The sequence below is a fragment of the Phacochoerus africanus genome, chromosome 4 (assembly GCF_016906955.1).
Source record: "Phacochoerus africanus isolate WHEZ1 chromosome 4, ROS_Pafr_v1, whole genome shotgun sequence".
NCBI classification, from domain to species: Eukaryota; Metazoa; Chordata; class Mammalia; order Artiodactyla; family Suidae; genus Phacochoerus; species Phacochoerus africanus.
The window spans coordinates 18,114,591-18,139,348 of record NC_062547.1 but is presented as its reverse complement, the minus strand read 5'-3'; the positions used below and the strand labels follow the sequence as shown (position 1 = coordinate 18,139,348).

Below are 24,758 nucleotides of genomic sequence, written 5' to 3'. Positions count from 1 at the left end.
GTTCCCATAGCCCACCAAGGGCTGTGTTAAACTGGGGTGAAGATTTATGCAGTTAGCAAGTGAAACTTTAAATGTACTCCATAGGTTTTACCTTTTCATTATGGGAATTGTCAAGCGTACACAGAAGAATCCTCTATACCTTCCATGCGCCTAGGCCTGGCTTCAACAATTGCCTATCTTGTTTCAACTATCTATCGATCTTTAGGGGGTTTTTTTTGGGGGGGGATATTCTGAGTATTTCTAAGCAAATCTCAGACACCTCACCCACAATTTAAATGGTATTAATTAGATGCTGTTTAAAATATTCCAATCAAATAGTAGTCCTCATTTGCAGCCATATGGTTTTGAGGAAGGAGGTTGAGCCCCAGTGGTATTAGGGTCCAGCCCCCTAGTTTTACAATGAGGATAACTCCGGAGAAGTGAGTTAACACCAACGCTGGTGTTAGAGCGGGAACCAGGAAGAAGTGGGTGCTGCCAGCTTCCTGTTGACGGCCCACGCTGGTGACCGATTTCTCCAGCCCGGTCCCCAGGAGGGGGAGGGGGACCCTCCACTCACTACCGGCAGGAAGAATCCCAGCTGTTCCCCGGACACACTTCTGGAAGCAAAGGCCGGGTGTGCGGCAGTGGGCCACGGATGCAGTCGCGTACTGGGACGTGCAAGTGGCGGTAACTGGAGCGGGGATCCTGGACGGGATATAGGGGTCTGGGGTGGCCTTGAAAAGAGAAGGGGGCCTGCCCCCACGACCCACGGAATAACTCGGGGCCAAGGTTAGGCTGCGGCCCGGGTCGCTCCGCCGCCCCAGGTCCACGTGGGGAGCAGGCCCGCGGCGCTGGCGCGGCGCCGGAGCCCAAGGCTGGGAGCAGGAAGTTGTCTCCCGAGGGCGCGGCGCTGGGCGCGGCTCTGCAGGTGCAGCGCAAAGGTGGTAGGGGCCGGCAGCCGGTGCAGAGGACGAGGTGAGAGCTGGGTCGCCTTCCTTGCCAGGGGACGCCAGTCCCGGGGCCAAAGCTTGCGGCTGGGCCTGGCCTGTGAACGGGGTTTTCTGAGCGGAGGAGGGTACTGCATAGAGGCTCAGATCAGGGCTCAGGGGAGAGTCTCTGCTGGGGGGGGGGGTGCTGCTGGGGGGTGTGTCTCAGTCTCGGGAGGGGGCGGCTAAAGTAGGGGGATGGAGGAGACTGCAACAAGGTTTTGGAAGAGTGAGCGGGGCTGGATAAAGGGACGCGGGGCGGGGAGGGGAGGGGGGGAGAGGGCGGAGGACTCGGGGTGGTGCCAAAGCTCTGGGGACACAGTTCAGCCCGAGGATGAGGGGCAGGGTGGACCCGCAAATGAGCGGGGTAGAGGGTACTGGCGGAGATGGGATAGGGGGCAGAGGGGAGCTTGCGAGGAAGGGCTTGCAGGACGATGACCGAGACTCGAGCACACGTGGGAACCTTCTGCGGCTACCGAGAGTTCCCCCCCACCCTCACCGTCACCGGGCCGGGAGCGCACAGGGGCTGTGAGACTGCCGGGCCCCAAAGCAAGCCAGATTCGGAGGCGGTTTCTCCGAGGCTGTGGCTTTAAGGGAGACGCCGGACGTGCGGGCCCTTTAAGGAGGGGATTGGGGGCGTGTCAGGAAATGAGTCCTGGGCCCGCCTCGCCTAGGGGAGCGGCCTGGCAAGTCCCTTGGCTCCTGGGCGGAGAGGGGGCTGTAAGCGCGTCCTTGCTCCACCTCCGGACGCGGCTCTGACCACCTCTGACCTCGCTGACACCCTTTTTCCAACCCCCCCTCCTTTCAGCTCCCTGCATGCCTCCCAGTCTCGCCCTGCAAACCTTTCTCTCCCCATAGCAGCCCACGACTCCCTGTCGCTGCAACCTCTTCCCCACGTTGTCCCCCGGCCTTGTCTAGCACGTTTCCCCTGCATTTCTCCTCCTCCACCTTTTCCTGCCATTCCTCTCCCTCCTCCTTCCTCCAAACTCCTTCCTACTAAGTCCCAGCCCCTTCTCCCTACCCCCCACCCCCACCCCCGGCAGGTCATTTCTCTGCAACCTTAGCCGGTCCCTCGCCTGTCCCTCGCCTCTTCCCTGTGTTTTGTCTCATGAGCCCTCTCAGGGTGGGAGCAGAACCTCTCCATCCAAGAGAACGGTGGGAGGCCTCCAGGCCACCCCCCATGTGACAGTTGAGGACTTCAGCTCACAGATAGCCGAAGTGAGCTCACTGCCCTGTGCTCCAGGATATCAGTCTGACTGTAAGGTGACCCAGCTCCTCTGCTACCATGAACAGGGCCTCTCTGAAGCGGTCCAAGATCCTGCATATGGCACTGATGGGGACTTCCAACCCCTCCGGAGAGGATGAGGCCAGCCAGGAGAAGCCCTTTGTGCTGCGGGCACTGCAGATCGCATTGGTAGTCTCTCTCTACTGGGTCACGTCCATCTCCATGGTGTTCCTTAACAAGTACCTGCTGGACAGCCCCTCCTTGCAGCTGGACACCCCCATCTTCGTCACCTTCTACCAGTGCCTGGTGACGGCGCTGCTGTGCAAGGGCCTCAGCACACTGGCCACCTGCTGGCCTGGTGCCGTGGACTTCCCCACCCTGCACCTGGACCTCAGGGTGGCCCGCAGCATCCTGCCCCTGTCGGTGGTCTTCATTGGCATGATCACCTTCAACAACCTCTGCCTCAAGTATGTGGGCGTGGCCTTCTACAACGTGGGCCGCTCGCTCACCACCGTCTTCAATGTGCTGCTCTCCTACCTGCTGCTCAAGCAAACCACGTCCTTCTATGCCTTGCTCACCTGCGGCACCATCATCGGTGAGTGGCCCGCCAGGGAATGGGCGGGGGGCGGGGCATGAGGGCCGAAACCCTAAAGGACAACCCTGGGTCAGACATCCTCTGACTCTGTCTGTCCCAGCTCCCTTGTTATGACAGTCATATGAGGAAGAGCCTGGGACCCAGAGAAAGCAAGTAGCTTTCCGGAGGTCGCCTAGCAAATGAGAGGCCCCATCAGGGCCCTTCAGATAAAATGGGATTAGGCGTTCCCATTGTGGCGCATCAGGTTAAGAGTCTGCCATAGGGTCTGTAAGGATGCAGGTTCGATCCCTGGCCTCGCTCCGTGGGTTAAGGCTACAGCGTTGCCACAAGCTGTGGTATAGATGCCGCTCAAATCCCGCGTTGCTGCGGCTATGGCATAGGCCTGCAGCTGCAGCTCCAGTTCAACCCCTAGCCTGGGAACTTCCATAGGCTGCAGGTGCGGCCCTAAAAAGAACAACAACAACGACAAAAACATAAGATGTTATAATCTACATTTCACAGAGGGCAAACCAAGGCACAGAGAGGTCAGGTAATTTGTCAAAGATCATACAGCTAATAAGTGGCAGAGATGGAGGTGTGCTCTCAAGCAATCTGACTCCTTACACTGGACTGCTATTATTCTATTGCTTCTCAAGAGTTCAATTAGGAGTTCTTGTTGTGGCTCAGCAGGTTAAGAACGCAACTAGTATCCATGAGGATGCAGGTTCAAATCCTGACTTGGGTCAGTGGGTTAAGGATCTGGCATTGCCGCAAGCTGCAGAGTAGGTTGCAGATGCAGCTCAGACCTAGTGTTGCTGTGGCTGTGGCGTAGGCCAGCTCTGATTCGACCCCTAGCCTGGGATCTTCTATATGCCGAGGGTGCGGCCCTAAAAAGGAGAAAAAATGAGGAGTTCAGTCACAATGTGCTGCCTCACCATCCAGGGCTCTCTCTAGAGGACATTGCATCTTTTAATCAATATGCCATGACCCTCTGGCCTTACAGGCTTACAGTCATGCTTGGGACAGTGGCATGAGATATGCTTTGAGATAACTTAGCTGTCTTCCCAGACGTGACCCTCAGAAAATAAAAATTATTGATGGGGACATTGTGCAGAGCATCTCCTGTGTTCCCCAGAGGTCCCCTGGGTGGTAGCATCACCATGATCAATCCACACAAACAAGGAAACTGGTGCTCAGAGAGGTCAAAGCACTTGCCCAGGGCCCCACAGCTAGGAAGTAGCCAGGCTGGGCTGCAAACCTGGATTGACCAGACTCCCGGGCCTTTGTTTCTAACCACTCTGCTCTTTCCTTGTCCCCTGGAGGTTCGAACTGCCCTGTCCAATTACAGCAGCCTTTGACCACATATGTCTATTTCGACTCAGATTCAATGAAATTTTAAAAACTCAGCTTTTCAGTTGCAGGTGTTGTGACCTGATTCTGTAGCCACATTTCAAGTGCTCTGTAGCCACATGAGACCAGTGGCTACTGTACTGGACGGAGCAGATGATAGAACATTTCCCTCATCGCAGAATGTTCTATTGCAGCCCATTAGGTAAGGGCACCCCCAGCTTCCTGCCCCCTCAGAGCCCTCCTGGGGCTCTGTCATCCAGGAATGAGATCTCTCTTTGAACCTATTCACATTCTTCCTGGTGCTGCAAACTTCATCTTGGTTGACCTACATATTCCTTGTGGGTGTCTCAGAGCCCCAGGCTGAGTGGCACTGGTGGCTGGGGAAGGCCCTGTCCCAGGCCACCTGTCCTAGAAAATGTTCCCCTCATTGAGCCCCTGAAGGATCTAGGTGCAGTCTAGGTCTAAGACCCAGAGGGGAGAATGACAGAGGTTGGCGTGGGGGGCACTGCTAAGACCCCTGGCAGATTTCTCAGCTGCTCCCACTTCCTCGCCAAGGGAGCTGCTATGGGGTCCCAGGCCTCACTTATTTAAATGGCCCCAGGGACCTCCGCTTCAACCCTGCTGATCCGATAAGAGGGGAAATGGGAAGGGCCTCCTGGTTGGAGAATTTGTATGCAAATGGGTCAAGTCTTTAGGGAAGCTATGCGGATGCCCTAAGCCTGAAGTCCCGGAAGTCCGGAAAAGTAATTCAAGTAGCTAATGGTGACAAAGCTTCTGGGAAGGTGCAGTCACTGGCCGGCCTGATGGGGCAGGTGCCCCAAAGGCTGATGCTGTTTGCCAGCCCAGCACCTGGCCCCCTCTCCACACTGTTTCCGCTTCCTTCTTGTGGGGGAAGATGGGTCTCAGGTGACTCTCCAGACCTCCGCCTCCTCCCTGTCTCACAGCTCACATGGCACCCCTCAAGGCTCCTTCTAGCTTAGAGTCCCTCTGGGGTCTGGAACCTTGAGGTGGCAGTCTCTTGTAGACTCCGGAGGTGACCAGCAGGAAGGCTGGGGGACACTCTGGCTAAGCCTCTGCCTCCACTGGGCCCTCAGAGCTGGTCTGTGGGGACCTGTTTGCAAAGGCTCTGCCAAGAAAGAGAATACTTTGAATGAGTGCTTACAACGTAATAGGTGCCTTGTCTCCTTTAATCTTCACAACCACCTCCAGAACAACCTCCATTCACTCGTTGAGCCATTCAACAAATATTAATTGGAGTTCCCATTGTGGTGCAGCAGGAACGAACCCGACTAGTATCCATGAGGACATGGGTTCGATCCCTGGCCTTGCTCAATGGGTCAAGGATCTGGCTGTGAGCTGTGGTGTAGGTCGCAGACACGGCCCTGATCCCGCGTTGCTGTGACTGTAGCATAAGCTGGCAGCTGTAGCTCCGATTCGACCCCTAGCCGGAGAATCTCCATGTGCCAAGGGCGCGCGGCCCTAAAAAGACAAAAAAAAAAAAAAAAAGCAAATATTAACTGACAGCCAAGCATGTGCCAGAGACTGCCAAACTCTGAGGATTTGAAAAAGGTAGTCTCCACTGCTACCTTTTGTAGGACATGGGTTTGATGTAGGGCCATGAGTGAGTGAGGCTCGAGGAGCTAAGAGCTGTGATTGTGACATAAAAGGTGCAGCCAAGACCCTGGCAGGGGGGAGGGAGGAATCTAAGCAGGCATTCCAGAGGAAATAATAGATAAACATAAGGGAGAAGTGAGGAGAGAATTTCCAGGCAAAAGATAGAACCCATGTGTTTCTGCGAGGCTGGACCAGAATGAGACTCACCAGCCGTGAGGCTGCCTGAGCAAGTGAATCTGAGCTGTTTCCTGCGGGCCGGGCCGTGGAGAGGCATTGAGGGCCTTTAAGCCAGAACAGGACCTGGGCAGATGCCCACTGTAGGGAAATCATTCTGGTTGCCAGGTGATCGGTCTGGTTGCTGGGTGGAGGGTGGATTGATTGGAATGGGGGGGTCAAGAGAGTGACCCAGATCTCTGCAGCTGAAGGAAATGGGAGCTCAGAGAAGTTAAGTAAACTTTCCCCAGGGCCACCCAGCCTCGAAATAGTTGGAGCCCAAATGTCTTTGACACCAAACATTGGGGGATACGGAAAGTGCAAAATGGAGCCCTGCATTCTGGGAAGGTGGGGGTCCAGCTAAAGAGACAGTACTGTCCCCATGGGCAGGCAGGCGTCTAGCAGCCCGGAGCAGGCAAGAGGTCTTGAAAAAAGGTGCAGGCAGGAGGAGGCCAGGAAGAGGTCAGGGTGCTGGGGTATCGGGAAAGAGCCCACCCCTGGAGAGGCTGGCTTTGACCTCGAAGAAGGAGTAGGATCTTCCAGGAAGGAGGAGGGTGTTTCTGATGCAGGAAATGAACAAGGAGCCTGAGCCCTGGGGTGAGAACTTGAAATAAGAGGGCGATCGAGGCACAGAGACAGAGATGGGCTGGCAAGGGTGCAAGGAGCACAGTTTGCCAGGCGGAGTGCAGACCTGAGGGTGGGCAACAGGGTGCCACGGAGGCTCTGTGAGCAGGAGGTGTCACAAGATGAGAGTCTCAGAAAGAGGAACTGTCCCCAAAGACTTCAGGCCATAAACGCTTCCTTTTTTTTTTCCCAGTCTTTTTTTTGCAGCATGCAGATATTCCCGGGCCAGGGATTGAACGCATACCATAGCAGTGACCTGAGCCACAGCAGTGACAGACAGATCCTTAACTCCTGTGCCACCTGGGAACTCCCATAAATACATCTAACCATTGTAGGCTCCCATTTTACAGACCAGAAAGCTGAGACTCTGTGACCTTAAGTCACTTGCCCAAGGTCACCTTACCCACTAAGTGCTGTAGCTGTACTCATCCTTCAGAACTTACTTCAAATGCTGCTCTCCAGACACCCCAGGCCAGCACAGTCGCCCAGTTATGGGCTCTCACAGCACCCTGTGCTCTTTTATGGACCTCATTACAATTTTAATTAAGGAAATAATTGGGAGTGTTCCCGTTGGGGCACAGCGGAAACAAATCAGACTAGTATCCATGAGAGTGAGGGTTCAATCCCTGGCCTTGCTCAGTGGGTCGGGGATCCGGCGATGCCCTGAGCTGTGGTGTAGGTTGCAGATGTGGCACGGATCCTGCATTGCTGTGGCTGTGGTGTAGGCCGGCACCTGCAGCTCCAATTCAACCCCTAGCCTGGGAGCATCCCTATGCTGCAGGTGCAGCCCTAAAAAAAAAGAAAAAAAAAAGTAATTAGGAAATGAATCGTTTCAATGTCTGTCTCCTCTGCCAGAATGTGAGCTCCATGAGGAGGGGTTTGTGTCCTGGGCCACTTCCCCAGCCCCCTTGGGTGGCTTTGCATGTCGTGGAGGCTTTGCACACTTTTATTGCAGGGAGGGTGGCGGGGTGGGGCGGCGAGGGCACCTTACACAGTCTGGGAACTTGGGGGGCAGAATTCTTTGTCCTTCCTCCCCCGTCCTCATCCGCCTGTGCCCGTCTCCTCCCCTCCCCTGTGCAGGTGGCTTCTGGCTTGGTGTGGACCAGGAGGGCGCAGAGGGTACCCTGTCTTGGACGGGCACCGTCTTCGGCGTGCTCGCCAGCCTGTGCGTGTCGCTCAACGCCATCTACACCAAGAAGGTGCTGCCGGCGGTGGACGGCAGCATCTGGCGCCTGACCTTCTACAACAACATCAACGCCTGCGTCCTCTTCTTGCCCCTGCTCCTGCTGCTGGGGGAGCTCCGGGCGCTCCACCACTTCCCCCTGCTGACCAGCGCCCACTTCTGGGGCATGATGACGCTGGGCGGCCTGTTTGGCTTTGCCATCGGCTACGTGACAGGACTGCAGATCAAGTTCACCAGTCCCCTGACCCACAATGTATCCGGCACAGCCAAAGCCTGTGCCCAGACGGTGCTGGCCGTCCTCTACTATGAGGACACCAAGAGCTTCCTCTGGTGGGCGAGCAACATGATGGTGCTGGGGGGCTCTTTCGCCTACACCTGGGTCCGGGGCTGGGAGATGAAGACTCAGGAGGACCCCAACCCCAAGGAGAGCGAGAAGAGTACCATGGAGGTGTGAGCTTCCCCGGGGAGCCTGGGATGGCCCGGCCCGGGGACAGTGCCCACGAAGGCAGTGAAGGTGTCTCACTGGACCCAGAGACGGTGGCCTGACATTCCCTGCTGGGAATCTGGTAGTTGAAAGGGAACCAGTGTTTCTGAGGGATGTCAGAAAGTTGCCAAAACTGTCTCAACCCCCTTTTCTATTTCTGGGTTTTTGTCCTCCCCTGGGGAGGAGGGACACCCCCCCCCATGGGAAGAGCCCCTTAGGTTCTCCGGGAGAGGGGCAGCACCCCCTTCCTGTCCCCCTTCCGGGACCTTCTACCTCCACATGACCTTTAGGGTCAGGGACAGACCACAACCCTTAAGGGACAGCATTGGCGAAGCCATTCAGCCTTCACTTAGACTCAGGGGAGGTGGGGCGTGACCCCACCACTGGCCACCTCTTAGGATTGGGGAACCCTCCCATCTCTGTGCCCCCAGGGAAGGCAGCCTAGCTTTGCCCCCACCCCCCAACACTACCACCTTCTGGAGGAAACCGTGGGACATTCCCTCTTCTCTGCCCTGAGACCAGCAAGCCAATGGAAGGGGGGGGAAGGGTAGAGCTTGGCCCTGGCACCCGCAGGGGCTGCGGGGAAGTAGCCTGGGAATGAACTGCATCTTGGGAGAGGCGTCTGCACCCCAGGTTTCCACCGTTTGAACCACACGCCTTTTCCAGGTTAAGCAGGCTCATTAACACCCTGCCCCAGTCCCTGACACCAGTTTTACCTGCCTCACTTCTCTGGCCCTGAGGGACAACTGCCTCCTGGCACAACTGCCAGGAAGTGGAGCCAAGGTGTCGCTTTTTCTTCTCCCAACTCTGCCTCCCTGAGTGGGTGGGGTGAGGGGGGGTGCCAGAGCAAGGGTCAGCTCAGAGCCTTCCATCGCAGCTGTGCTGGACCCCCCAGGATCCAGGTCCCCGCAGGGCAGGTGCTGCCACCTGGTCCTGACAAAGGGGTCAAGCTAACAATTACCGCCTTCTCTGAGTTGAGGGCAAAAGAACCTTCCCTTCCGGTCACCACACCCTCCCGGCCCCAGGGTGGCTTTTAGGACCCCTGTCCCTTTCCATTTGGGTGTTGTGTTCCACCCAGCTCCTTGTGTTCAGTCCCTGTAGCAAAAGGCTGGGGAGAGGGGGTCTTCTCACCACCCCTCCCCACCAGTCCCCCCACCAGCCCAGCCAGTTTCTAAAGAAGTTGGTGGGGTCTGATGCCCTGAATTGTGTGTGATTTAATAAGACATCCTGTGTGTGTGCAGCCAAAAGGGACAGGCAGGGTCTGGGTGGGATTTACGAATGAACATAGACTCATCATGGGAGAGAGATGAGCCTGGGTTCTAGCTGGACAGCCCTTCTAAGAGCCTCTTCTCCCTCTAGGCAAGGGGTTGATTCAGCTACTAGGGCTCCTTCCAGACCTCAGGTTTCATCTTGGTAATCACTGGAGGCAAGACTGTTGAGTACTCTAATCCATCATTCATCTTCGCAACCCTCCCACGAGCCATGAGGGGGGCGCCATCACTGATCCCCCTTTTTCCAGATGAGGCCACCGAGGCTCTGGGAGATGCACGGGAAGGAAGAGGCAGCAGTAGGATTCAGACAGAGGTCTCTACCTTCAGGGCATACCTCCTTTACCACCAAGCTCTCAACTACACCCAGCATTTTTTGCGCATCTCCTACGTGTCAGGCTCTGTGGTTGGACGTGCTGATAGGAAGACCCAAATCTGCTTCAAGGAGCTTACATGAAAGTACACATCGAGGCCCCCGGAACAGATGCAATATTGCCCTAAGATCTCAGGAGATGGAGAGACCAAGTCTTCACGTGGGCCAGGATATTCGAACTGAGGGTCACGGAGCAAGTAGGGGCTCCAGGAGGAAGGGTAGACTGGCCCAGGACAAGGTTGAGCTGGGGAAAGAACACATCTGCTCCCCACAAACCTCTTTTGTTGGGAGGCTTTTTTGTTTTGTTTTTTTCCAGGAGGGTGGGCTGTGGTGCGAACAGCCTTGAATGCAGTGGTCAATCTGGATTTTGATTCTACCAATTTTAAGGCTGTCACCAGATCCCTTAAATAGGGAAGGAACATAATCCTTTCGGCATCCTTTGTGTGATCAGAAAATTGAGACAACATTCTTAATGCCATTTGCACTTTCTTGGACAAGATTCAGGAGAAAGCTAAATAGTTCAGAAAGAATTCAGGTAGCCTCGCCCTCAGGACACAACTAAACAGCCTATGGTGCGCAAGACCCCCCCACAGAGAAGCACATAGATGTGCAGTGTGTGTCGAGGGGTTAGAATCTACTTGTGGCTGAAGACCCCAGCTCTGATGCAGATGAAGCCCAGGGAACCGCCAGAGCCAGCTTCCTGCATCCTAGCCTCTCCCACAGTCAGCACACCGCCCCCAGCTCATCTCCATGGTATTTAAAGGGGCCAAGACTGCCTCCAGGAATGTTTCCCCTGCAAGCAGCAGCAGAGGTGCTCCTTCCTCTGCAAGCCCACTGTTCCCCTGCTCTCTTGTCCCTTTTTTTTTTTTAACAAAGTGACGTTTGTTTGTGACATACAAATACAACCAATGCAAAAAGATCACTTTTTCCTTTCAATTCCAATGATAAGTTGCTAAAGAAAAAAACGTGAAGGAGTTCTCATTTGTGGCTTAGTGGGTTAAGAACCCGACATAGTGTCCATGACGATGCAGGTTTGATCCCTGGCCTCTCAGTGGGTAAAGGATCTGGTATTGGTGCAAGCTGCAGCATAGGTTCCATCAGCGGCTCAGATCTGGTGTGGCTGTAGGCCAGCATTTGCAGCTCTGATTCATTTGACCCCTAGCCAGGGAATTTCCATAGGCCACAGGCACAGCTATAAAATGGAAAAAAAAAAAAAAAGTGTATATCAAGAAGGAGTTATCTTCAGAATTTCCTTTAAAAAAGGGTGGGGGGGCGTTCCCATTGTGGCACAGTGGAAACGAATCTGACTAGGAATCAAGAGGTTGCAGGTTTGATCCCTGGCTTCACTCAGTGGCTTAAGGATCTGGTGTTGCCATGAGCTGTGGTGTAGGTTGCAGACTCGGCTCTGATCCCGCATTGCTGTGACTGTGGTGTAGGCCAGCAGCTGTAGCTCCGATTCGACCCCTAGCCTGGAAACCTGCATATGCCGCAGGTGCGGCCCTGGAAAGACAAAAGACAAAAAAATAAAATTTTTTTAAATTAAAAAAAAAAGGAAGGGTAAAAAAGAACCCATATACACACTGGCATCAACAAAGATAACCTGAAATAGGGTGGATCCAACTGAAAACTAAAAACGAAAGAAAACATTTAACATGCCCCAAACAACAAAGCCTGGTACAAAAGGCAGAGGTGTGGAGGTCAGGCTGCCCAGCCAAAAAAAATTGCTGGGTGAAGATAAGAGAATTCAGGAACAGTGAGTGGGCCCAACCCTGCCACTCACCTCTCCTTCAGAATGCCTCACTCTTTACTGCTGTTTTTGAAGACCCCTAGACTAGGAGTCGGAGACGTGGGTTCCACTTCTTAGAAGCCAGGAGGACTCAGGCAAGTCCCCTTTCTAGATCTCGCTTTTCCTGAGACATGGGAGAATCCTTGTCCATCCTGCCACAAAAAAAAAAAAAGAGGTGGTGATTTAATGGTCAGCATCATTCTGGAAATACAGTGAGCTGTTTTTCTTATCAACTATCTGAGTATTAACAGTGTACCAGGGACTAGGAGACAAACAGTGGACAAGACAGTAAAAACCAGTAAACAATCAAATAAGTAGAATACGTTAAGGACAATGACGAAGACAAAAAAAGGCCAATGGAGAATATCAGAGGGGACCCTCCTCCAGAGAGAAGAGTTGGAGAAGACCTCTCTGTGAGCACATTTATCCTCAGACTCAAAGGATGGGAAGCAGCCAACCTTAGGAAGAGCTGGAGAAAGGGTGCTCCAGGCAGAGGTTACAGCCCATGCAAAGGCCCTGAGGAAGGAAGAGTCGGGTGTGGTCCAGAAGCAGAGAGAAGAGGCAGGAACAGAGTTGGGGAATCAGCTAGTCCCAAGAGACCAAAATCCCAGAAATAGGAAAGAGGGAAGAGACACATTTGGAAGTTTTCTGATATTACTTGGAAATGCTGGTTTCCTTTGGTTCCACCTACCATGGGGAAGAGTGGAGAGGAGGTCAGAGGCCAAGTTTCATCCAGGGAGCCGTGGAGGTTAGATTTATTCTTAGTGCCTTTGGAAGCCACTGACTTGCCATGACTACTGGTCTCTCTCTCTCTCTATATATATATATATATTTTTTTTTTTTTTAAGGGCCACACCCATGGCATAAGGAAGTTCCCAGGCTAGGGGTCAAATTGGAGCTGTAGCCTCTGGCCTATGCCACAGCCACCGCAATGCCAGATCCGACCCACATCTGCAAGCTACATCACAGCTCACGGCAGTGTTACCACTGAGTCATGACGAGAACTCCTGGTTTGTATCTTAAGAAGATCCCTCCGGCTGCTGAGATGAGAATGAATTATATAAATCACTTCTCTCATCCTTTTCCTTGTTTGCGGGAAAAGAAAGTTTTTCTAATTGAGTTAGCATGATGATCTAAGGAGTCAACATATGTGAAATGTAGTTACTAGATTAGAAAACAGAGGCCTCCAAAGGGCCACATGACTAGTCTGGGACACCAATGACAAAATAGAGTGTGGCACTCAGCCCTTCTGGCCCTAACTGGCTTCCCACAGCTGCCTGACCAGATACAGCCCCTGCCCCCACCACAAACCTCTGCTCCTGTGAAAGGACTAAATTTAGGACCTGAAACCGACTGAAATAGGGACAGCAGAGCACCTGGACACCGAAGCACCTGCTCCAGGGGTGCTGGGAGCTCAGCTGATGGAAGGCTGTGGTGGTGCGGGTGGGGGGGTGAGGGGGTGGGGTGGAGAAGGGGCAGGTCACCTGTGTGGGATGTCACTGAGCACCGCTGGAGAATTTATAACATTAGAGCCGGGAATGAGTTGGGAAATCAGAGTCCAGCCTCGGATTCCACAGACAAGCCTGAGGCTCAGAATGCGAGACCAACTTACCCAAGGCTGCGGTGTGATGGGGCAGAACCCAGACCCCACCCCCCAGGCCAGCGCCCTGTCTATTAAGCATCATTAGCATCATCAGACTTTAAAATAATAATTACTGTTATTTTAAAATAATAGTAATAACCATTATTATTATTATTATTATCATTGCTAACATTTGTTAAATACTCACCATTTGCCAGGTGCTATTCTAAGCACTTAATCCTCATTAATATCTGAAACAGGTATTATTACCATCTCCAGGAGTTCCCTTTGTGGCTCAGCAGTTAGGAAACCTGATTAGGATTTATGAGGATGCAGATTCCGTCCCTGGCCTCACTCTGGCGTTGCTGTGAGCTGTGGTGTAGGTCGCAGATGCGGCTCGGATCTTGCTTTGCTGTGGCTGTGGTGTAGGCCAGCAGTTGCAGCTCCCATTCCACCCCTAGCCTGGGAACCTCCATATGCAGCGAGTGTGGCCCTTAAAAAAAAAAAAAAACCAAAACACCTCCATTTCACAGATGAGGAAACCAAGGCAGAGGGAAGTTAGCCCCAAATCACAACTGAGCTTCCTTTCTGCATGCTGAGAGACTGAAGATACAAATGGACCTTGGCCAAGCCATGTATGACAATAGACTGACCCACAGCTTCTGCAACAATCAGCCCTGGAAGCCTAACCACTACCTCTGCAGCACTGAGCCCAGTACAGTCGGGACTGACTGCCTGTTGCCCCATTTTTGTCCCCTCTACCCCCTACCTGTCCAACTAAGGACCAACCAATCACATAAGCCTCCCCACCCTCTTCTAATTAGCCCCCTTCCCGCTTCCCCATCAGTTCAACAACCTCCCAAAGGTTTCCCTTTTCTCACTATAAAGCTCTCCCACTCTTCCACCTGCCTCCGAGTCTTTGCCAAATCACAGGTGATGGTGGCTGACTCCCTTGCTATAGCAAGCTCCGAGTAACCAGCCTGTTCTCATTTGGGTGGACTTTGTTTATTTCTACAACACCCACTCCCTAGCAGCTTTCTGTCCAGGTACAGACTGGCTGGGGTGGAGGCAAGCCGGAGGAGGGGCTCTCCGAGGAGCCCCAGGGCAGGTAGAAGGAGCCTGTGGGGTGAGGGTGGGGCTGGGTGGGGGCAGCTGCATTCCTTCCAGGCCTTCAGTCTGGCTCCCAGGTTGCTCCGTAGCGGTAGAAGCGTTATCTGATTTCCCATCCAGCCTCTCTCTGCTTCCTCCCAGGTCACTAATGCACAGGATCCCTGCCTTACTTCATGTTTCATTTCCCTGGACCTTATTGAGTGCCTGAACCTCTCTTTATGTCTTCAATCTCAGTTAATCCTAACATAACCCCATTTAGCAAGAGTGCCTTTAAGATACACTAGTCTTCAGCTGTGGGTCCAAAGTCACCTAACTGTGAGGCTCCAAGGCCTCTCCAATGACATAAACTCAAAGAGCCTCTGACCGGGATAAAAACCAGACCCTATCGCCCCTTCTGTGTCATTGCAATTGTTACAGAGTTCTCAAGCCTATGGGTTATGTGATCTCCCATCCGGCTTCTCTCTGCTTCCTCCCCAGGTCTCCTGAGCAACCTGGCCTATGCCTTCCTGCCTCCTAGTTGGAAAGGTACTGGGCCCACTCCTCACCCCACCCCCACAGGGGCAATATACGCCCCAACCAACCTGCAAGTGTATCCTAAGATCCCTCCTCTCTCCTTTGTCCCTGGGCTATAAAAACAGACAGGACCACGGGCTCAGAGTCAGCTCTCCCTGAACAGCAGCAGTCATTCCCGCTGCACCAGCAGCATTTCTCTCTCTTTCTTTCTTTCTTGCTTTTTTAGGGCCACACCCACGACATACGGAAGTTCCCAGGCTAAGGGTTGAATCAGAGCTGCAGCTGCTATTCTACACCGGAGCCACAGCAATGTGGGGTTCAAGCCGCATCTGCGACCTATACCACAGCTCACGACAATGCCAGATCCTTAACCCACCGAGCAAGGCCAGGGATCGAACCTGTGTCCTCATGGATGCTAGTCAGATTCGCTTCTGCTGAGCCACAACGGGAACTCCATTAAATCCTGATTTAAAGCAGGAATTGCACTGAAGCTCAAGTAGAAAGAAATGAATTTAAATCATTTTAAATGATTTTAAATCAATTAAAATCAATTCATCCACCACCCCAGGGAACCAGTGGATCCTGAAACCAACCCAATCTATCCAACAAAACTTGGGCTCTGGAATAGACTTATGAAGCTGAACCTAAACCCAAACCACAGCTCGTTGATCTCAGCCCTCAACTCCCTGGTGGCGTGGGGTCAACAGAATCAACACACATCTCCAGCTCTATCCTGGAACCAAGAGCTTGTACTCACCTGTGTTGGACTCTGGGAAGGTGAGGGGACATAAAAAGACCATGAAGGTTGTCACCCTCTCCAGAGGCCAGGCAAGTAACAGGCAAGGGGAAAGGCCGGCGTGCAAGTCATCAGAGATTAGTGGAACCTGTAGCAAACTGGGGGCCAGTGAACCCAGCAAAGGGCCCCAAACTCCTAATTTCCAAAACTGGTTTGCCCCTCTGGCCACCAGTTTTCACTTGCAGGATTTGGACCCAAGTTGAGATCCCAGCTCTGCCGTCTGCTGGCTGGGCATCTTTACCTAAGTGAGATAACATCTCTGCAGCCTCAGTTTCCCAGCCACTTCCTAGCTGTGTGACCATAGGCAAATGACTTAATGTCTCTGAGCCTCAGTAATAGGCCTAATATGTAGAGTAAGGGTGATAATAGTTCCCACTCCAGAGGGCAGTGCAATGACTAGATGCGATAATGTGTGTTGCACGCTTGGCACGCTGTCTGGTACATAAACAGCAGGTGTGATCATTAGATGGATGCTCACAGCAGAAAGAATGATAGGACCCCGTCCCGCCTGCCACAGGGGCCTGTGGATTCTGCTCTGAGACCTGCCCAGAGCAGCCTTCCAGCCCCACTGGGTGGAAGAGAGCTGCCCTGGCAGGAGCTGGAGACACCAGAGCTGTGATTCTGTATCTGCCCTGTTGCTTCCATCCACTAAATGAGTCTCTGCTCCTTCCCTCCTGCTGCAATCACAGGGAAGGTGAACATTTATCATGGGAGTGAACTGCTTGGAGTTCCCCTTGTGGTGCAGCGGAAACCAATCCGACCTGTATCTCTGAGGATGCTGGTTTGATCCCTGGCCTTGCTCAGTGGGTTAAGGATCTGGCGTTGTCGTGAGCTGTGGTGTAGGTCACAGATGTGGCTTGGATCCCGAATTGCTGTGGCTGTGGTGTATGCCAGCAGCTGCAGCTCCAATTCGACCCCTAGCCTGGGAACCTCCAAAGGTGCATCCCTAAAACGGAAAAAAAAAAAGACACAATGGTGGGTTCCCACTGTGGCTCAGCCAGTTGAGAACACAATGTAGTCTCTGTGAGGATGCAGGTTCAATCCCTGGCCTCCCTCAGTGGGTTAAAGATCCAGCATTGCTGAAACAGCTCCAACTTGACCCCTGGCCTGGGAATTTCCATAAGTCGCTGGTGTGGCCATTAAAAAAACCAACCAGGAGTTCCCATTGTGGCTTGGCGGTAACAAACCTGACTAGTATCCATGAGGATGTGCGTTCGATTCCTGGCCTCACTCAGTGGGTTAAGGATCCAGTGTTGCTGTGAGCTGTGCTGTAGGTCGCAGATGTGGCTTGAATCCCATGTTGCTGGGGCTGTGATGTAGGCCAGCAGCCACAGCTCTGATTTGACCCCTAGCATGGGAACTTCCCTATGCCGTGGGTGCAGCCCCCAAAAAACAAAAACAACAACAACAAAAAAAAACCATCGATGGGGACAACCAGTAAGACATATGAGGCAAGAGAGCTGGATGGGAACAGTGGTGAAATGGACAGATTCAAACAAGGCACTACGCCTGGGCTCCCTTCATTTTTTTGCTGTTTGAGCATGTGGGCCTGTATTGCTAGCACTTCTACTTTGGCAGGAGAAGGTGGAAATTTGAACCTTTAAGTTCGATCTCCTGATTTTTAAACCATGGCTGGGATTGAGGAAGTACGTGTGGGCCGTGTGGCACAGACCGAGGCCACTATTTCACCCTCTTTGTTCAACTCTAACTTCTTCGGAGCCTGACCGCACCTGTGAGAGACTGAGTAGGACAGAATCACGGCTCAAGGTGGCAGCACTTCCGTGAACCAGAGGTGATGCGCTGCCCCTGTGGATTGCGCCAGCTAAAGCGCCCTCCTTTTGCCACCTCCCCAGAAGAGAAGCTTCCTGAAGGGGGTCACTCTGGCTGTTTCCACCATTTTCCAGCAGCAGAGAGTAGACATTTTCAGGCCCTTTGGGTGGGTGAAAGCTGCTTCTTGCTGTGTCCTTGAAATGCACAGGGACGGATGCAGGAAAGGACCTGGAGGGCTTCTGTAATCGCCTTGGCTACTGCGGACAATAAAATGGTTAACAAAGCCTTCTATTATTGTAAGGAATATTTGCCTGTGGTGTCACATATTGCAAATGGCAGCCACTCCTGGTTGTTTGTCCATAACGCCCTTTTCCTGACCAAAGAGCCCCCATTTTGTTCCTGTTCAAAGGTCAGGGGACCTCTTGCTTCCCTGAGGCCAGCCCCTCCCACACCCCAGAGGTGAGTGGTGATTGGTCCAAATCATATCAGATTGAATTGGACAAAGGCATGTGTGCAACCCTGGCCAATGAGGCCTGAGGGGATGTCTGACAGGTGAGCAGGCGTCCCTGAAGACTTTCCTCTCTCTTACAAAGGAGCAGGAGGAAGCACTCAGTAGGGTGTGGGGAGCTACGGTAGCCATTTTGCCACCATGAGGCCACAAGCCAACACCTGAGGAGAGGTGAGCACAAAGAGGGAACCTGGGGGTTTGTCCTGGGGCTTATTTCATTTAGCATCTAATCTTTAATTCTTCAAAGGTTCAATGCTTTCATTCACCTCCGAACCTTCGTATGTGCCTGTGAACTGGAGTTTGGCACTTACCATCAGCCTCTACATGGATTGAATCCTGAGCCACTGCAGCTGCCAACCGACCAGGAAAACTGGAAGAACAGGTCCTCAGAGAGTCAGATATTTTTAGAAGATTTTATGTGCCCGATTCTTGCGTCTCCTCATATCTAGAAAAACACTAAAATTTTTCATGGTGATGTCTGCTCCTTGTGTCTAGCCGTAACCTTCACAAGGCCAGCAACAAACTTTTGTAAAGTGCGTGGATGGCTGCACGCACCTCCCCCTCACCTTTATCATATCCTGATATCCCCCCTTTCCTCTTTGGGGGGTATCTCAGATAGCTCTGAAATACACACACACACACCACACACACGCATGCACACACTGCCCCGGGCTGTAGTTGAGGATAAAACAAAGAATGTCCTGGTCATCCTCAAATTCGGTCACCTCCAAGGGTGAGAGCTAGTGAGTCCCGCAGACTGAAAAAGCAGGATACTGGCCCTGAGGGCCCTGCTAGCGGAGGCGCATATCAAAGGAATGATTTCACTGAGCCCAGGCCTCTTGTTTCTGCCACCTGCTCTTTATTGCAAAAACTCCTATATATCCTAGCACTCCCCCTCACCTCCATTGCCCTGAGCTGCGGTGTAGGTCGCAGATACAGCTCGGATCCCGAGTTGCTGTGGTCCTAGACTGGGAACCTCCATATGCTGCGGGTCTGGCCTTAAAAAAAAAAAAGACCAAAAAAAAAAAAAAAAAGCCTTAACTCTCCACTTTAAGGTTGTGCATTTTTTTAGGTCGAGAAGTCTGACTAAATTTGGTCAAGCAGATGGTAAGAAGTGGGCAAGTGTGAACAGCTGGTCAACACCAGTTCTTCAAAGAAGCTCTCTCTCCTTTATTCACCCAACGTGGACCCTGGAGCCAGACTGCCCAGATTCAAATCCCAGCTCTGCCACCAACAAGCTATGCAACCTCGCATATGTTTCTTAACCTCTCTGTGCCTTGGTTTCCTCACCAACAAAATGGTGAGAAGAAAACAAATAATCTCATGGATTGCAATGGGGATCACCACCAAGTTGAGCAGGTCACTGGCACAGGGTTAAGTTCTTCGTAAACATTAGCTGTGGTGCTAGGATCTCATCTCTAGATGCTGGCGGCCCCGCTGGCTTACAGTCCTGGACAGCAGGAATGGGGCCTCTCTTGTTCACACCTGAATCCTCAGTACGGGTAAAGAGGCTATTGCAGAGAAGGATCTTACACATTTTTCTTCCTTTTTTTCTGTTTACGGTCACACCTGCAGCATGTGGAAGTTCCCGGGCTAGGGGTTGAACCAGAGCTGCAGCTGAGGCCTACGCCAGATCTGAGTCATGTCCACGACCTATGCCACAGCTCACGGCAATGCCAGGTGGGGATCCTTAACCCACTGAGTGAAGCAAGGGACTGAACCCACATCCTCACAGAAACAGCATTGGGTCCTTCACCCACTAGCCACAGCAGGAACTCCCAATAAAAGGTTTTTTTTTTTTTTTTAAGCTGCTTTGCCTTTTTTTTTTTTTAAGGGTGCAACCATGGCATATGGAAGTTCCCAGGCTAGGGGTCAAACTGGAGCTGTAGCCTCCAGCCTATGCTACAGCCACAGCAGGATCTGAGCCGAGTCTTGGACCTACACCACAGCTCATGGCAACCCCAGATCTTTAATCCACTGTGTGAGGCCAGGAATCCTCATGGACACTAGTAGTCAGTTTGTTTCAGCTGCGCCACAATGGGAACTCCCTTAATAGATTTTTTTTTGTCTTTTTGCCATTTCTTGGGCCGCTCCCGCGGCATATGGAGGTTCCCAGGCTAGGGGTCAAATTGGAGCTGTAGCTGCCAGCCTACGCCAGAGCCACAGCAACGCAGGATCCGAGCCGCATCTGCGACCTACACCACAGCTCATGGCAACACCGGAACCTTGACCCACTGAGCAAGGGCAGGGATCGAACCTGCAACCTCATGGTTCCTAGTCGGATTTGTCAACCACTGCGCCACGACGGGAACTCCAATAGATATTTTTTAAATGAATTTCAGCCTACGAGCAGCTGAAGGCCTTGGGGGGAAGAACGTGAGAGCATGAAGCAATTATCCTGCCATTGTTCAGAGACAAGCCAAACTCCTGTCCTGGCCAGTGCTGTCACGGTTCTTCCACCAGGAAGGCAGACGCAGCTTCTGTACACGCCTCTCCCCTCTAGTTTTCAGTACATGGTTCAGGGCCCCAGGTGGCCGGTGGCCGGTAGACAAGGTCGTTTCTCTGCTGAGGCTCCTGCTGCCAGGCATTGAGGATTTTCCCTGCACTGTGTTTCTTTGCTTTGCTTTTCTTGACCTGGGGTTGTTGACATCAATGTCTCCTCTTTTTGTTCTCTCCCTTGCAGTGCCTTTATCAGTTTAGATGCTAGAAAACCCAATGCAAAGAGCCTCAATCCAGAGTTGACACACTTTCTGTAAAAGGCTGAATAGCAACTGTTTTTGGCTTTCTGGGTCATAGTTTCAGCAGCAATTCTGCCTTTGCAGCTCAGAGCAGGCATCCACCATATGTAAAATCATCATCATCATCATAATGAATGGGACTATATTCTAATAAAATTTTATTTACAAGATAGGTGGTGATGGAGGAAGCTCCAAGACATTAAGGTGAGTGAAAGAAGCCAGGTACAGCATGTATGATTCCACTGATAAGAAATGTCTGGAATACACAAACCTCTAGAGACAGAAAACACATTAGCAGCTGCCTAGGCTGAGGGTGGGGGTGAGAGAATGGGGGGAGGATAACTGCTGATGGGTATGGGGGTTTCTTTTTGGACTCAGGGAAATGTTCTAAACTTAGATTGTGGTAGTAATTGTACAACTCTGTGAATATAATAAAAGCACCACACTGCACACACAAACAGATGTAGTTTTTTTGTTAAGAAGAGGGAGTACTCTGATGTTCTTAGCATCATTATTCACAATATCCAAAAGGTGGAAACACCTCAAGTGTCCATGGACAGATGAATGGATAAACAGACTATGGAATACACATACAATGGAATATTATTCAGCCATAAAAAAGGAATGAGGTACTGATATGTGCTACACGATGGATAAACCTTGAAAACATTATACTAGGTGAAATTAACCAGACACAAAAGGACAGATATTGTATGATTCCACCTAGGTAATTCTGTTACTGAACCAGGTGGTTTGGCCAAAGTACAGCAAGCCAAATGCTGAGATGCCAAGGTTTGCAGCAAAGAAAGTGTTTATTCCCAAAGTGTCCAAGAAAGGAGAGGGGAGAACAAATCTCAGATCTGCCTGCCCAAAGGCAAGGGGCTTGGGATATTTATGGGATTAAGAAGCAGGTGAATCTAGGAGTTCCTGCTGTGGCACAACGGGATCAGTGCATCTCTGCAGCACCAGGACACAGGTTCGACCCCTGGCCTGGCACAATGGCTAGGAGGATCTGGCGTTGCTGCAGCACTGAGGCTCTGATCTGATTCCTGGCCCAGGAGCTCTCTATGCCATGGGTCACCCAAAGAAGAAGGGGGCAAAAAAAGAAACAGATTGGTCTGGAGTTCTCTTGTGCAGCAGATTAAGAATCCAGCATTGTCACTGCAGCAGCTTGGTTGCTACTGTGGTGTGGGTTCGATCCCTGGCTCAGGAACTGCCACAAGCTGCTTGTGAGACCAGAAAAAAAAAAAAAAAAAAGACGCAGATAAGTCTTAGGTGTGGAGAAGGTGACCGGAGGTAGAGAAAAGATGAGGTGATCCGTGTTCTGTGCAGGCACGTCTGAGTTACATGTTTCTTCATGGGATGCTCAAAAAGGCAGGCACTGAGCATGATCTGAGGGTGGTGTTTTGGGCCCTCTGATGTCAAAGGGGCATTCATCCCACACCGGCACAGGCCCAGGTTTAGGGTCGGTGGTCCCAAAGAGCCAAGCTCAAACAAGACACAGTTGAGTCCAAGTTCCTGGAAAACAACTGGGCAAACAACTTAATTGTCTAGGCTGCGTGAACCTTAGAGGTATGTAATTTGCAACAAACTAATGAAGGCCAGCTAGCTCAGTGAGGAAGGCAGGCTACACATTGAGGAGGATTTTGCAAGCTGTAAAACCAGAACAAGAATTTCTGTTAAGTCACCAGTTTCTGTTCACCCTATGGGGCATGGTTTCAAATGGTTTTTAAACCCTATGTGGCAAATTTTAATTCCACACTCCTAGATTCTACATTCCTAGAGTAGGCAAATTATAGAAAATTGAATAGAGGTATCTGAGGACTAATAAGAGAGTATACAGAGTTGTTTGGGGGTTTGTTTTTGTTTGTTTGTTTTGGTTTTTTTTGTTTTGTCTTTTTGCCATTTCTTGGGCCACTCCTGGGACATGTGGAGGTTCCCAGGCTAGGGGTTGAATCGGAGCTGGGGGTTTGTTTTTGTTTGTTTGTTTTGGTTTTTTTTGTTTTGTCTTTTTGCCATTTCTTGGGCCACTCCTGCGACATGTGGAGGTTCCCAGGCTAGGGGTTGAATCAGCCACAGCAACTCGGGATCCAAGCCGCGTCTGCAACCTACACCACAGCTCACGACAATGCTGGATCCTTAACCCACTGAGCAAGGCCAGGGATCGAACCCACAACCTCATGGTTTCTAGTCAGATTTGTTAACCACTGCGCCACGACAGGAACTCCTAGATTACATGCTTAATGGGCAAGGCAAAACAGTAAAGCTTGGAGATTACACATATAGAAGAATATCATTATGACCTTGTAGGAGGACAATGAATTCTAAAATAAGACATGGCAAGTGCTAAACAGAAAGGAAAGGATTGATAAATTGAACTACATTAAAATTAGGAACTTCTGTGTATCAAGAAACATTAGTGCTTAGGCTGCTTGAACTTCCATATGCTGCAGCTGCCACCCTAAAAAAAAATGAATAAAAAAATAAATTAGAGCCTGAAAAGGCAAATGACAGAATGAAAGAAGAGAGTTGTAACACTTGTAATTCTTAAAGAACTCACATCTAAAATTCTTCAAGGGAGTTCCCGTCGTGGCGCAGTGGTTAACGAATCCGATTAGGAACCATGAGGTTGCGGGTTCGGTCCCTGCTCTTGCTCAGTGGGTTAACGATCCGGCCTTGCCGTGAGCTGTGGTGTAGGTTGCAGACGCGGCTCGGATCCTGCGTTGCTGTGGCTCTGGCGTAGGCCGGTGGCTACAGCTCCGATTCGACCCCCAGCCTGGGAACCTCCATATGCCGCGGGAGCGGCCCAAGAAATAGCAACAACAACAACAACAACAAAAAAGACAAAAAGACAAAAAATAAAAAATAAAATAAAATTCTTCAAGAACCCTTACAAATGCAAAAGAGAAAGAAGATAGATAACCCGAGGTGAAATTCAGCCAGAGACTGGAACAGACTCTTTCTACCCCTTCCCCCACAAAAATATACAGGTGGCCAATGAACATGGGAAAAGGGGCTCACCTTTATTAGCTCATTGGGGAAAATACAAGTAAGAAGCACGGTGAGCTGCCATCGGCATGGATAAAGTTAAAAGGCGGACAAAGCCAAGTGTTGGGGAACATGTGAGCCATCGAAACACTTATGCATTGGAGTGTCTGTGGTGACTCAGCAGGTAAAGGAGCCCACCACGCAGTCTCCAGGAGGGTGCGGGTTCCATCCCTTGGCCTCATTCAGTGGGTTGAGGATCGCGCATTTCACAAGCTGTGGCGCAGGTCCCAGATGACTCTTGGATCAGGTGTTGCAATGACTATGGCAGAGGCTGGTAACAGCAGCTCCTATCCCCTAACCCAGGAACTTCCGTGTGCCACAGGTGCAGCTCTAAAACAACAATTAAAAAATACTTACGTTTTGTGGGAAGTGTCAATTGATACAAACACTTCAGAAAACTGTCTGTGTTATATACTAAATTCAAAAAACCAGATCCTGAACAATATACTCCATGATGCAGGAATTTCGTTCTTACAACATACCTAACATAAACCTGTGCCCACGGACACCAAAGACATGTACAGAAAATTCATAGTAATGTTATTAGCAATGGTCCCAACCAGAAACAATTCAAATGTCCAGAAGCAGTAAAATGGAGAAATAAATCGTGGTGTTTTCAAACAAAGGAATACAATGCAACAATAAAACCAACGATAGTGATATTCAACAACAGAGATGAATCTCACAAATTTAATATTGAATAGATGAAGCCAGGCACAAAAGAAAACTTTTATATTATGTGTATGTCAGCTATATAAATACATGGCCAGGCAAGACTAATGTACGGTATTAATAACAAAAAAAGTAGAAACAACCTGTGTGGCTGCCGTCTGCTGAATGGGTAAAGTGTTATATATCCACACAATGCATATTACTTGGCAATTTAAAAAAAGAGAGGGCACTAATATATGTTTCAACATGGATGAATATTGAAAACATTATACTAAGGACAACATTATACAAAGTACTGCATATTATAGGATTCCATTTGGAAGAAAGTCCAGAATAGGCAAATCTACAGAGACAGAAAATGG

At 51.1% G+C, this 24,758-nt stretch overlaps 1 protein-coding gene across 2 annotated transcripts; it reads left to right on the top strand.

The window, feature by feature from the left end:
- The first annotated feature begins 456 nt into the window (after nt 1–456).
- On the top strand, nt 457–9,426 carry SLC35C1 (solute carrier family 35 member C1). 2 transcript variants are annotated; one of them, XM_047775914.1, is made up of 3 exons: nt 457–666; nt 2,259–2,785; nt 7,646–9,426. In XM_047775914.1, the coding sequence occupies exons 1-3, from the start codon at nt 635–637 to the stop codon at nt 8,200–8,202; spliced, it is 1,116 nt and encodes a 371-aa protein (XP_047631870.1). In that variant the 5' UTR covers nt 457–634; the 3' UTR covers nt 8,203–9,426. The 2 variants fall into 2 exon arrangements, with proteins under 2 accessions (XP_047631870.1, XP_047631871.1); XM_047775915.1 differs by lacking the exon at nt 457–666 and adding an exon at nt 680–954.
- Nucleotides 9,427–24,758: the final 15,332 nt, after the last annotated feature.

Excerpts from the sequence above, each read along its gene's own strand:
- SLC35C1 (XM_047775914.1), top strand. The coding sequence starts at position 635 with ATGCAGTCGCGTACTGGGACGTGCAAGTGGCG. Across the intron at positions 667-2,258 it reads ACTGGGACGTGCAAGTGGCG|GGCCTCTCTGAAGCGGTCCA; the intron begins GTAACTGGAGCG and ends TACCATGAACAG. Across the intron at positions 2,786-7,645 it reads CACCTGCGGCACCATCATCG|GTGGCTTCTGGCTTGGTGTG; the intron begins GTGAGTGGCCCG and ends TCCCCTGTGCAG.